General features: G+C 43.2%; 1 protein-coding gene across 5 annotated transcripts in view; it reads left to right on the forward strand.

Annotated features, from left to right (window-relative positions):
* FLI1 (Fli-1 proto-oncogene, ETS transcription factor) overlaps positions 1-13,887 on the forward strand; it is a 129,513-nt gene that overhangs the window by 91,677 nt on the left and 23,949 nt on the right. For all 5 annotated transcript variants that reach the window (XM_083588766.1, XM_083588767.1, XM_083588768.1 and 2 more), the window contains one exon: positions 6,957-7,025. In XM_083588766.1, the coding sequence (XP_083444892.1) occupies positions 6,957-7,025 (69 nt within the window). The remainder of the gene's footprint in view (positions 1-6,956; positions 7,026-13,887) is intronic.

Consider the following 13,887-nt stretch of genomic DNA (forward strand, 5'->3'; position numbering starts at 1 on the left):
GAACTGATTTCATCTCAAATTACCAGGTCAGTTTCATGAATTTTTAGTTGAATCACTGTTTCCCAACCTTAGCTGTATCTAAGTTCTACTCAGATCAAACCCACTGAAATTAATAAACCTAAATGAGTCATGTCCATTCATGCCAGGGGGGTCTACTCCGAGTATGACCAGCTTTGGATACAACCCATAGATAGATAATATATTTTTTTTTTTATAATATATTTATTGAAGTTTTCAAATAAAGCATATATTAGATAAGCACCACTTATCATTGTCCATTTAACATCTCTCAATTGTTACATGGGACTCCCCCACACCTCCCGCATACACTTACATCATTATTAAATTAATTTCAAACAAATTATCATTTAACTCATCTTAATTAATAATCTTAATTTGGTTTGACATATAATTCAGCCTTAAATCTAATTTAATGGTAGACAATTGTCTGCACTGGCATCCAATTCAGCACTCAGCCAAATTACAATATTTTTGTAAATAAATCTTAAATTTCCTCCAGTCTTCTTCCATCCTTTCTTCTCCCTGGTCTCGAATTCTGCCGGTCATCTCGGCTAATTGCATATAGTCCATCAGTTGCATCTGCCATTCTTCCACAGTGGGTAGCTCCTGAGTTTTCCAATTCTTGGCAATTAATATTCTTGCTGCTGTTGTTGCGTACAAAAAGAATGTTCTGTCCTTTTTTAACACACTCTGGCCGACAATACCCAGGAGAAAGGCCTCTGATTTCTTAGTAAAGGTGTATTTAAACACCTTTTTTAATTCATTATATATCTTCTCCCAAAAGGCCTTCACTCTAGGGCAGGTCCACCAGAGGTGAAAAAATGTTCCTTCATTTTCCTTACATTTCCAACATTTGCTATCAGACGAATGGTATATTTTAGCCAGTTTAACAGGGGTCATGTACCATCTATACATCATTTTCATCACATTTTCCTTCAACGCATTACATGCAGTGAAGTTCAGCCCAGAGGTCCACAACCTTTCCCAATCTTCAAACATAATATTATACCCAATATCCTGCGCCCATTTTATCATTGTTGATTTTACCATTTCGTCATGTGTGTTCCATTTCAGCAGCAAGTTATACATTCTTGAAAGTACCTTAGTCTTAGGTTCTAACAGTTCAGTTTCTAACTTTGACTTTTCCACTTGGAATCCTAGCTTTTTGTCATTTTTAAACACTTCTTTAATCTGAGCATAGTGTAACCAGTCTCGCACTTTGTCTCTCATCTTTTCTAAACTCTGCAATTTCCAGTTGTCACCATCCTTTTCTATTATCTCCCAATATTTTGGCCAGTTGGCCTCCATATTGGCTCTTTTCCGAGCCTTAGCCTCCAGGGGTGACAGCCACCTCGGAGTTTTATTCTCCAGTAAGTCTTTATATTTTGTCCAGACATTAAAAACTGATTTTCTGACAATATGGTTCTTGAAGGCCTTATTTATCTTAGCTTTATCATACCATAAATATGCATGCCATCCAAACGCATTATTAAAACCTTCCAAATCCAAGACATCCGTATCTTCAAGAAGTAACCAATCTTTTAACCAGCAGAAAGCTGCAGCTTCATAATACAACTTTAAATCTGGCAGGGCAAAGCCCCCTCTTTCTTTCGCATCTGTTAATATTTTAAATTTGATTCTGGGCTTTTTGCCCTGCCAGACAAATTTAGAAATATCTTTCTGCCACTTCCGGAAGCACTCTGTCTTGTCTACAATCTGCAGTGTCTGAAACAAAAATAACATTTTTGGCAATACATTCATCTTGATGGCAGCTATTCGGCCTAACAAAGAAAGTTTTAGTCTTGACCAACTATCCAAGTCTCTCTTAATCTCTGACCAACATTTTTCATAATTATCTTTAAATAAACTCAGATTTTTTGCTGTTATGTTTACCCCTAGGTATTTAACTTTTTTAACCACATTTAGTTCTGTCTCTTTCTGAAGCTGTTCCAACTCAATATCTGTCACGTTTTTCCCCAAAACTTTAGTTTTTTGCTTATTTAACTTAAATCCTGCCACTCGACCAAAATTTTGAATCAGTTGTAGTACTCTTTTCAAACTAGACTCCGGCTCCTGTAATGTCAGAACTAGGTCATCTGCAAAAGCTTTAAGTTTATATTGTTTCGCTTCGACCTGAATCCCTTCCACCAACCGGTCCCCCCTAATCATATTCAGGAGCACTTCCAGAACCGAAATAAACAGTAATGGGGAAATCGGGCAGCCTTGTCGTGTACCTTTTTCAATTTTAAACTCTTCTGTAACCACATTGTTAACTATCAGTTTAGCCTTTTGTTCTGAATATATTGCCTCAATCCCGTTCTCAAACCCCCGTCCCACTCCCATTTCTTTTAAATTCCCCTTCATAAATTTCCAAGATATGTTGTCAAAGGCTTTCTCCGCGTCTATAAAAATTAAAACTGCTTTAGTGTTTATGTTTGTTTGTAAAAGTTCCAATATGTCTATGATGTTCCTTGTGTTAGTAAACATATGTCTGCCCGGGAGAAAGCCTGCCTGGTCTTTATGGATTATCTCACTTAAAACTTTCTTAAATCTTCGTGCCAAAACATCTGCAAATATTTTGTAATCCACATTTAAAAGGGAGATGGGACGGTAATTCTTGAGTTGTGTCTTTTCAGTTTCTGACTTTGGAATCAATGTGATAAATGCTTCTTTCCACGATTCAGGCGCCTTCTTCCCCTCCATTATTTCATTACTGACCTCCAACAAAGGTTGTATCAAATAATCCTTCAATGTCTTATAGTAGTTAGAGGTCAATCCATCTGGCCCTGGTGATTTGCCCTGTTTCAGACTCAGGATGGCCTGTTCAATCTCTTGTCGTGTTATTTTGCCATTTAAAATTGTTCTATTTTCTTCTGACAGCTTTGCTAATCCATTTCTCTCCAAAAATTGTATAATCTCTATTTCATCTTGTGGCCCTTGAGTATATAACTTTTTAAAATACCTCTGGAAGCACTTTCTAATCTCTCCCGGGTTCTGAATGTTCCTTCCTTCAACCTCTAAGTTTGTTACTGTATTTAATCTTTGTCTCCTTTTCAACTGCCAAGCTAGCAGTTTCCCACATTTATTTGCCGATTCAAAAGTTTTTTGTTTCATTATTTTAATCTTCCATTCTATTTCCTGATTTATCAGCTTGGAATATTGCGCCTGATAAAGTTTAATTTCTCTCAGAATCGGTTGGGACTTCGGGTTAGATCTTAACTTCTTCTCCGACTCTTTGATACTTTCCAGAATTTTATCTTTCTTTTCATTTTGCAGTCTTTTCTTTAAGGAATTCTGTTGAATCAAGAAACCTCTCATCACAGCTTTACTTGCATCCCAGATAGTTCTTTTTTCCACCGTAGTGTTCAAATTAATCTCAAAATAGTCCTTTAAGGTTTTTTGGGCCTTCTTTACAATTCTTTGGTCTCTAAACAGGCCATCATTCATCTTCCATCTAAAGGAGCCGATTGGGATCAATGTCATATCCATTCTCAAGGCGTTATGGTCGGAGCATGTTTTGGGGCAGATTTCCACCTTCCTCACCTTAGGTGCCAGACTTCTAGTTATCCATATTTGGTCGATTCGTGTCCAAGTCAGTTGAGCTTCAGAAAAGAATGTTCCTTCTCTTCCCAGGGGGTTTCTAACTCTCCAGATGTCAACCCAGTCCATATTGTCAGTCATTTCAAAAAAGGTCTTAGGTAGTCTTCCCTCTTTAGTAATGTTCTGGTTCTGTGACTTATCCATATTTGTTGATACGACCCCGTTCATGTCCCCCATCATGATGACGTTGTTGTAATCCAGATAATCCAGCATGGTCTCGTGCAACTTCTTATAAAAATCCGATTTTCCTTCATTTGGAGCATAAATTCCTAATATCAAAATTTTTTCTCCTTGATACTGTACTTCTATTGCGAGGATTCTTCCACTTTCATCTTTAAAGAGAAATTTTGGTGAAAGGCTCTCTTTTGCATAGATCACTACACCTCTCTTTTTAACTGTATCCGATGATATAAATTCTTGACCAAGCCTTTTATTTATTAACACCTTTCTATGGAGCCTAATCACATGTGTTTCTTGTAAGCATATAATGTCCAATTGTTCCTTTTTTAAAATATGAAAAATTTTAGACCTTTTTTCGGGACTGTTACAGCCATTTATGTTCCAGCTCAAAAGCTGCAGAGACATCCTGGATAGGTCTGGTTATTCTTTCTGGGGTGGTACCTTGTTCTCCGGTCCTTGAGGATCCGAGGGGGCGGGCTCCCCTGGAAGTTCTGGCGCTGGCAATCCAAGTCCTTTGTGGAGGTCTTCTCCGTGTGCTCCCAAAAACTTGTCTCTATCTTCCACTGTTTTGATTTTGATCTTTCTCCCTCTGTAGGTAAAGGATAATCCTTGTGGAAACTCCCACCTGAAGATAATTGCGTTGCTTCTCAACAGTCTTGCCAATTCCGTGTAGTTAGATCTAAGGTCCAGCAACTGCTTAGGAATGTCCTTGTAGATTTCAATTCTCTTGCCCAAAATGTCTAGTGACTTTTCGTAGTGCAGGCCCAAAATCTTGTCCCTTTCCTCCTTTGATCTCAGTGTTATCAAACAATCTCTGGGCTTCTCTGTCCTTCTGACTCTGCCAAGCCTGAAAGCAGATACAATTTTAAAGTCTTTTTCCTCTAACTTCCAAAACTTGGCAAATTCCTTAGTTAGAAATTCAATAAAATTATCTTCTTCCACCTCTGGTATTGACCGTATCCTCAAGTTGGTCTCCCTGTTTCGCAGTTCTGTCATCAAAAAGTAAATCTGATGTTCTCCAACTTGTTTGCTGAGTGGTCTTACTTCTTTCTCAAGTTCTTCCAATCTTTGACTAGTATCTTCAGCCAGTTTACGATTTTCACCTACAGCCTCCTTTAATTCTCCAATAGACTGGGCATTCTGTGCAACTTGTCCAGTCAGCTTATTCAAGCTTTCTGTGTTCTGTTCAATTTTAGCTGTATGCAAATCAGCCTTCTTGTCCAGAGCCTCCAGTTTCTCCAAAATTTTCTCCAAGACAGAGCTACTTGTCCCTGAAGCCATATCTCCCAGGTGCAGCTCCTCTGTCTCACCCTCCCCTGCCTGTATTAGGGAGGCCGCCTCTATGTCTGGAGGCAAAGTGGAAGGCAAGGCCGGCACAGAAGATCTACGCTGTGAGGCTGCAGATAAAGTTAGAGTTGTTTGTTTAGTCCTTCCTCTTCTCCTTGCGCCACTCATTCCAAAGTTATCTGTAATCCAAGGTCAATCCAAGTTGTTCCCATAAGAAAGCAGAGTCCCAGATACAATAGTCAAACAGAGGCCGGGAAAGGGAAAGTAAAACAAAGTCACTGCTATAAGTCCAAAATCCTCTAGAGGGAGCTTAATACGTCTTCAGGGAAAAGATCAAATCCAAGTTAAACTTATAAATTTAAATCCATGTCTATCGCCTCCACAATGTATTATTTTTAGCAGAGTAAAACTTAAAGCAAAACAGTGTTTCCTACAGTGCCTTGACTGCAACAGTTTCAAAGTATCCAGTTCCAACTCAGAATGTTTCAAAACCTGAATTCAATGTATCCAAAGTTGCAAACTGGTGCTCATCCAGGCAGCTCCAGCACCAGAGATTCTTATTTATTTTATAATCCACTGGTGCCACAGAAGAAGGATATCAATGCACCCCGAATATGACCAGCAAAAGTCAATAGCTCAAAGTCTTTCACTCAGAAAACTGCTTTAACAGGGTGCCAGCATTTAGTTAACGCATAACTTTTTGTCTCCACTCCTCCTGCTCTTTGCTTAAAGTTCAGTATAGCGGGAGATGGGCTTCCTGCTTATCCTCACTCCGTTTTCAGCCAAATTTCAACTTTTTAAAAAAGTTTTAAAAGTTTCATAAAGTTCTCAAAAAGTTTCAGAAAGTTGACAAAAGTTTCAGAAAGTTTTCAATGTCCAAATTTACTCACGGGTTGTAGTTTCCAAAGTTCAGAAAAGTTGCAGGAAGAAAGGACAGCGCTGACCGGCAACAGCAACGCGGCTTCACTTCGCTGTTTGCGCAACGACCCACAGCGCCGCTACCCCCTCCGCGATCCGGAGCCCCTTACGGGGTCCCTTCAGCGTTTTGGGGGCTGCTTCTGGCGCCCGCCGGGTCCCGAGACCACAGGCTTCTGCCACCTGTGGTTTTCCTGAATGGGTCTCCGCTTCGCCGTAGCGGACGACCCGTTTACAGCGGAGCTCCCTTCTCCTTACTCGGAGAAGGCAGCCATTACCGGTCGCGCCGCCTCCGGCCTCCATAGATAGATAATATAAATACTTAACAGTAGTTTTGGTATGTGTCATATCGTAAAAGGTATTCCCAGTTCTCTCACACTTGGCCGAATGAGGGAAATGCCTCTTCTCTAACACGGGGGATGTTTTTCACTTCAAAATTATTGTCTTGTTTATATTCAGACAGAGAGATTTAATTGGCTAGGTACTTTGAACTGATATACAGCCTTCATTTATAGACTATGGCAACTAGTCATAGATAGTGCACCATCAAGATTAGAAGTGATCCCTGATGTTGATCTCTGATTATGATGATGCACTTTCCAGAACACCTGCTGATTTTCCCTTTGAGATCCTGAAAGTTAGGGATTCTTTAGCTGTGATTCACTGCATTGCAGAGGGTTGGACTAGGTGATCCTTGGGATTATTCTTCCAGCTTTACAATTCAATTATCCTAACTGCAGAAGGGAACTAGGAAACCGTTTGTTTCTCCTTCCTTTCTCTGCACAGATCCCTTCCAGGCAAATAATTTGATCATGAATACTTAATTGCAGCATTTCTCTACCCTACCCCCATCCAAAATACAGGTTTTCCCCTACACATTGTTTTTTTAAAAATACCCGTTTTTGCACAGGCTAAACCTCTTCTTGTCCTTTATTTCCCCCCCCCCCTTCTAGGTAGTTCCTTGCTGTCTTACAACACACCAGCCCACACGGAACAATCCTCTCGACTCAATGCCAAAGAAGGTGAGTTCCTTCTTCTGGATCTTGATAATTTGTCTGAGACTGTTTTGCTGTAAAAAGCACCAAACAAGGAGCTCAGTTTGGAAATGCACAGAATCTGCTTCCTTGTCTTTTCATCCCAGTGGGGAACCTATGACCCTCCAGAAGCTGCTGAACTACGACTGCCATCAACCCTGGCCATTGGCCATGCATGCTGGGGCTGATGGGAGTTGCAGTCCAGCAACTTGCTGGCGTTAGGAGCTGTTCAACAGGGGAGTGGACTCCCTCAGGAGATTATGGACTCTCCCTCACTGGAGGTTTTAAAGCAGAGGTTGGATGGGCATCAATCATGGTGGTTTAGTTGAGATTCCAGCCTTGTAAGAGGTTGACTCTTGAGGTTCCTTCCAACTCCACAATTCTATGATACCATGAAGTTCAGGAGGGCCACAGGTTCCCTATTCCTGGTCTAAAGTTCAGATCCTCACTTTACTGAGGCAAAGACTTGCCTTCTTTTGCTGTATATTGCTTTTAAGTGTGGTGTAGTGGTTAAGAGCGATAGACTCGTAATCTGGGGAACCGGGTTCGCGTCTCCGCTCCTCCACATGCAGCTGCTGGGTGACCTTGGGCTAGTCACACTTCTCTGAAGTCTCTCAGCCCCACTCACCTCACAGAGTGTTTGTTGTGGGGGAGGAAGGGAAAGGAGAATGTTAGCCCCTTTGAGACTCCTTCGTGTAGTGATAAAGCGGGATATCAAATCCAAAACTCTTCCTTAATGCACCTGAGTGTGTTGATGGTGCTCTGCTTTTCTGTTTGTTGCATTAGTCAGTGCAGTTGAACAGGTGTGTAATTGTCCCCCTGTGGGCTTTTATCTTCATGTGTCCTTTTGCGTTGCGTTCGTGGCCAGTGCCGGATTTACATATAAGCTAAACAAGCTATAGCTTAGGACCCCACTCTCTTGCCCCCACAATTTCACTGTTAATATACTTCTTAATTGTATTTCAGTTCAACAATTACTTTGATCAAATACATATTTTGTTATGTGCAAATGGCTTTAGATACCTATTAGGTCCATAAATTACCATATATTCAACACAAAAAACAGCGACAATTTGTTGTTGACAAAGGACAGATGGACATATAAAGGGCCCCATTACCTTCAGTAGCTGAGGACCTCATCAAACCTAAATCCGGACCTGTTCGTCGCCTACCCGGTAGAGGCCCCCATCCATGCTAGGCAGCCCCTGGACCTCTCCCCCTCCATGGCCTCCTCTCTCCTTCTCTATGTCTGCATCGCTGCTAAGCCAGAGCTGAGCAAAGGTCCAAAGCAGGTCTGCAGCACTTCTTTAGGGGTTGGGTTTCCTCATCATGTTAAGAGGGGTGCAGGTTGTGCAATATATCTGAGTCAACCCTTGTGAGTGTATGTGTGTGAAGGCTTTGATCACAGCATTGTGGAGGCAGCTGGTGAGGAGATGGAAAGTTTAAAGCGTGTGCATCCCAGAGGCTGATCTTGGTCTTTGGGTGTGTACTGTGTTGTCTTGGCCCTCCTGGCTTGCCGTACCAGGAACCGAGTCAGCAATCGGGCATCGTGCTTCTAGCTCTGCAATAAAGCTCTCCACACACACAGCTGCCCTTGAAATTAACTGCTTTTGGAAAAGTTCTCTGGTTATCCATCTTTTGTGCAGCCTCCTCTTCATGATACCAGAGGTTGCCACCCGTCCCTAGAAAAAACAGGATTGCCCCATTTTTGGACAAAAGTGTCCCTTGTCCCATTTGGACTTCAAACACAATCCCCGTATTTCAGCTCAGCTGGCCCAAAATGGCGGCTGTGTCGCTGTTGGTGCGGTTGACGAGGAGCCTGGCCCGGTGCGAGCGACAATAGAGAGGGGGAAGGAACAACTTCCTCTCCCTCTCTCATCCTCTCCTTTGTTCCATTTCACTGGTGCTCCACATCAGCCACCGCCTGTTGGTCTAGCATGGTGCAAGTCTGCTTGACTCCCTCCGCCACCCCAACCTGACCTCCCTCCTCCCTCCTCTGAAATTTGTGAGGCAGTTCTCTGCCCCAAAAGGATGCTATATCTATATCTATATCTATATCTATATCTATATCTATATCTATATCTATATCTATATCTATATCTATATCTATATCTATATCATCTATATCTATATCTATATCTATATCTATATCTATCTATCTAATAATAATAAGTAGAGTTGATTGGGGAACTGCAGAAATGGGCCCAAATTGGATACAAAAGTTTGCATACAGGGAAAAAAACCCCAGAAACGTTTGTGCAGATTTGTACAGGAAAAATTGCAAACGGATGTGGAAACGAGGCAGATTAAATTTAAGCCTGGAAAAAATGAGGGGCACCGAAATAGACAGATTTGCCCATTTTCCTTAATGCAAAAATATTTCTTGCATATCTGGGGAGGGGGGAAGGGGCAGGTGTTTCGCACAAAAGCACCAAACCCACGTTAATCCTGCAACTTGAATTTTGGCAGTATGCAATCTGAATCCTACCCACTAAACAATGACTGTCTGGGAGAGCCCTTACTTTCAGATAAGTGTGCCCCATGGGATTGCAGTGCTCTAGATCCATGGAGAAAATGTCCTGTGGTTTGCTCAAATGTTGAAGCCAGACCAGTGGCGTAGCGTGGGGGGTGCAGGGGGGGCCGGCTGCACCGGGCGCAACATCTGGGCTTAGGGCAAATCCATTGGTTAGGGGGCGCAAATCCACGGGTTAGGGGGCGCAAATCCATGGGTTAGGGGGCGCAAATTACTTGCCTTGCCCCGGGTGCTGACAACCCACGCTACGCCACTGAGCCAGACATTTACTCTTTGGACGTCTGATTGTCTAGAGGCCAACAAGCGAAGAATCCTCCTTATGACTTTCCAGGCACAGCACCCACCAGAGCCTGCTTGTTCTCTGACAAGGGGGGTGGGGCGGGGTCTGGATTTTAGCTAATTCATGCCTTTGCAACTGTCTGTTTCAGCACGAAGCCCACATTTTATATAAAAATCCCTTCTGCAAAGTGTTGTGTCTCGTGGTGCTTCCACATTCCCACATCCTGCAGCCGCTGAGTCCATTTCCCTTAGCGATCACTTAATCTAAATCCCAGCTTCATCCTGGCTTTATAAGCCTAACCCTCCCCACCTACAGAAAAAAGAAGACGCAAGCAGCGTATCTGTTTCAGTTTAAGCTCTGCCAACATCTCCTGTGTGCTGACGGTTGATGGGTTTGGCTCTAGGAGATTTTGGGGGAGGGAAAAGGGCCAGGTCTTTTTATAACTTGATGTTTCATTGATTACAACTTCCTTTTTTAGATGTGTTTTTCATATTTACAGCCGTAACAGCATATAAAACGATGATATAATAATCAAGATCAAAGCAATGCAATTCAATATCACAATTTTAATTTATTACCTGCTGTTCTCCCTAAGGTCCCAGGGTGCGACCATTTAATAAAGAGCTTAAGAATTTAAAAGATGCAGCCACCCAAAATAGAGTGGGTCCTGAAAATAATACCTCTTAGGTGTCAAAGGACAGGGTAAAAAGCTGCGTCTTCAGCATCCTCTGGATGCTATATAGTGTAGTTGCCAAATGTATCTCTTTGGGAGAGAGTTCTACCACTTTGGGGCTGCCACAGAGAAGGCCCTGTCCTGGGCATCACATGCAGGTCCTGCAATATAATATATAACTGAGTGCAAAAAAGGGGGGATATATCTAGTACATAAGGTAAAACTACAACTGGCCTACACACGCATTTTAGGAACTACAAATCTGCAATTTGACTAAAAGAAGCGGAGCAACCTGCTGCGAAATATTTCAGTTCAGAGAAGTGCAACCTGTTGGATTGATCAATAATTGCTGTAGAGATGACAACAACACAAGCTTAGTGGGAGAACCTCTGGATGTGTATACAGGACATGTTAGCATGGCCTCAGGCTGGAGAATGGTCTCCTCATCATGGACAATGTCCTCCAGTCTCTGCAACTGACACCTTTGAAACAGTGTCATTTCCTTTTTATCAGAGCAGTTGATAAAGACGGAAGCCAAAACCTCTCGCCACGTACATTTTTCTTTGAAAAGCTCCGTTTTGTTAATCAGAGTAACATAGATATTATTTTAGTGTTTAACTGGATTCTAAAAGGAACCCTGAGCAAGCTTGTATGAAGTGCTTGGAGTGGGCTCTTTTGAACTCAGGTGTGCTTACTGCTGCCTGTGTAGGTTCTACTTGTAAAAAAAAAAAAAAAAGGTGCATTGAGCATTAACAAAAGATATTCAGCCAAATGAAATGCAATGTTTGGCTTTTAATTAGAAATGCAAACCCTCTTGCAAACAGCTTCACATTAAACCAACCTTCCCTGACATCTTAGGGGTTGATGGGAGTTGTGGTCCAAAATTCTCCAGAGGGCACTCAAGCCTGTGATGGCTGCAATGAATGCATGCCATTCCAACATTTCTTCGATGAAAATAGGGACGTCCTAAGGAAAGGTGGGGACGCAGGTGGTGCTGTGGGTTAAACCACACAGCCTAAGACTTGCCGATCAGAAGGTCAGCGGTTCGAATCCCCACGATGGGGTGAACTCTCATTGCTCGGTCCCAGCTCCTGCCAACCTAGCAGTTCAAAAGCGCTGCTAAGCAAGTAGATAAATAGGGATGTGAGGGTGATCTGGCTGCGACATCTGTCACCCCATTGATCATCAGGGTTGATTCGGCTGATCTGGCTGGCTACGCGGGTGTCCCCTTCCTCCCTCACCGCTCCATGTGCGTCCATCCCGAAGCTGCGCGCTTGGTGGAAGAGGACGACCATCCCAGATAGGAGTGTACCGTTCTTCGGTCAAGGGTATACAATAGCTGCGCTCCCCTGCTAGAACCTCCAAACAAGCAAGTAGATAAATAGGTACCGCTCCAGCGGGAAGGTAAAGGGCGTTTCCATGCACTGCTCTGGTTTGCCAGAAGTGGCTTAGTCCTGCTGGCCACATGACCCAGAAGCTGTACGCCAGCTCCCTTGGCCAATAAAACGAGATGAGCGCCGCAATCCCAGAGTGGGTCACGACTGGACCTAATGGTCAGGGGTCCCTTTACCTTTTAAGGAAAGGTGGGACATTCCTGGATCAAATAAAAAACTGGGATGGGTTCTGTAAACAGGGACATTTGTAGGGTCTGTGGACCTAAACCTTGATAGCTGGCGCTGATGAGGGCTAGTTTCTTCTTTTTTGCATTCTTCTGAGTCTCACCACCACCACATCATTACTGGCTGCAATGAGCAGCGGGGCGTGATTTTGCAGGTTGTGACGATGCACTCCCTGAAGAGGTGAAGATGAGCGTAGGCCTTGTGGCCGGGGGATGGGAGATCATCACGAGGGTGCCTGCTTGGGGTGACACCCTTGTGTTTCCTGCTCTGTGTGGTTTTGGCCTCAGCAGAGGATGTTATCTGATTCTGCTGCTGCGCCTTCTAACCTCAGCCGCCACATGCCTCGCAGGCAGAGAGAAGCAGTACGCAAACATTGTGTGTGTGTGTGTGTGAATGCGGCACCCTGCAGGTGCTGTCATTGTCTCCGCAACAGCCGCCCACTTGAGCGCCCTGTGCCCTCCTCGCCCTCCTCTGAGCAGCCCGGCTGCAAGGTGGCAACAAAGCTCACCACGCTTGCCTCCAGCTCCTTCTCTGGGTGAATGGGTATCTGTTTGAAAATAATAACAAAAGCTTGTTTGGACGAAGCAAACAAGGAGAGCCCAGAGCCTCCATCTGAAAGCGGGGAGTACACACAAACCCATCAGCCTCACTGAGAGAGCTGAGCCTCATTCCGTTCTGGACCCCTTGGGGGACAGGTGCTGCGACTGTAAACACAGGAAGGCAAGCAGAGAGAGACAGAGAGAGACAGAGAGAGAGCGCTCAGGCTGCAAAAGTAACCCTTCTGGGTTTTGTGTGGTTTTGTTGAATCTGGCGTAACTTCTGTCGCTCGAGAGCAACCCTGTGTTCATTTTCAAAAGGCAACCTGGTTAGATATCTTTTTGTGCAGAGCATGCAAGAGGCTGCGTTTTATTTGGTGTCTGGCCTTCACGCCGTTAATGTACAGCGGTGCTTTCCTCGTTTGTCTGCCTCTAAATAAAAGGAAAAAAGGATCAGAGTAGAATGAAGAAGAAAAAAATGCCCACAAAAATCCCAAGAAAAAGAAAAGGTCTCCTAAGAATCTGTTGGAAACTAGCACAGGGAAATGCTGTCTTCCCCCACCCCTCTTTATTAGATTAAGGGCAGAATAATTTATAATTCAAACAACAATCACAACTTGACTGTCAGTTCTTGAAATTAAGACTTCCAGAATGCAGCAAATGGATCCCATATTTGCTCAAACTGGTTTGAAAAATTTGGATTTTCCCCAAGCACGCTTATCTTGTGCAAGTACATGATGTTCTAAGTTTAGTGTGGCGTAAGGAGAGCTTTTTCTGGACTAGAGAGTGTATTATGGGATGCAGGGAGTCAGGAGTAGCCAACCTGGTGCTCTCCAGATATTCTTGGGCTCCAACTCCCATCAATTCCAGCTAGCATGCCCAGTGGTTAGAGATGTTTTGTGAGCTTTTTTTGCTATTGCTATTCACATTTCTTAGTTGCTTTATCTAAAAAAAGGGTCTCAAAGGTCTCAAGATAAAATATAGATAAAAAACTTAATTAAAAACCACATTTAAAAAAGTGCAAAGTACAACATTCCCAAAATGCTCATCCAACAATGAACTAAAAGATGAGGATGATTTAACAGGAGAGGATGATTTAACCACCAAAGGGCTAGGTGAAAAAAAGATCTTAGCCTGGTGCCTAAGAATGGTCAAGGATGGCACTAGGCACATTTCCCCAGGGAGAGCATGTCCATGGGGACACCCTTC

Source organism: Podarcis filfolensis (genome assembly GCF_964270895.1).
Source record: "Podarcis filfolensis genome assembly, chromosome: 15".
Taxonomy (NCBI): Eukaryota; Metazoa; Chordata; class Lepidosauria; order Squamata; family Lacertidae; genus Podarcis; species Podarcis filfolensis.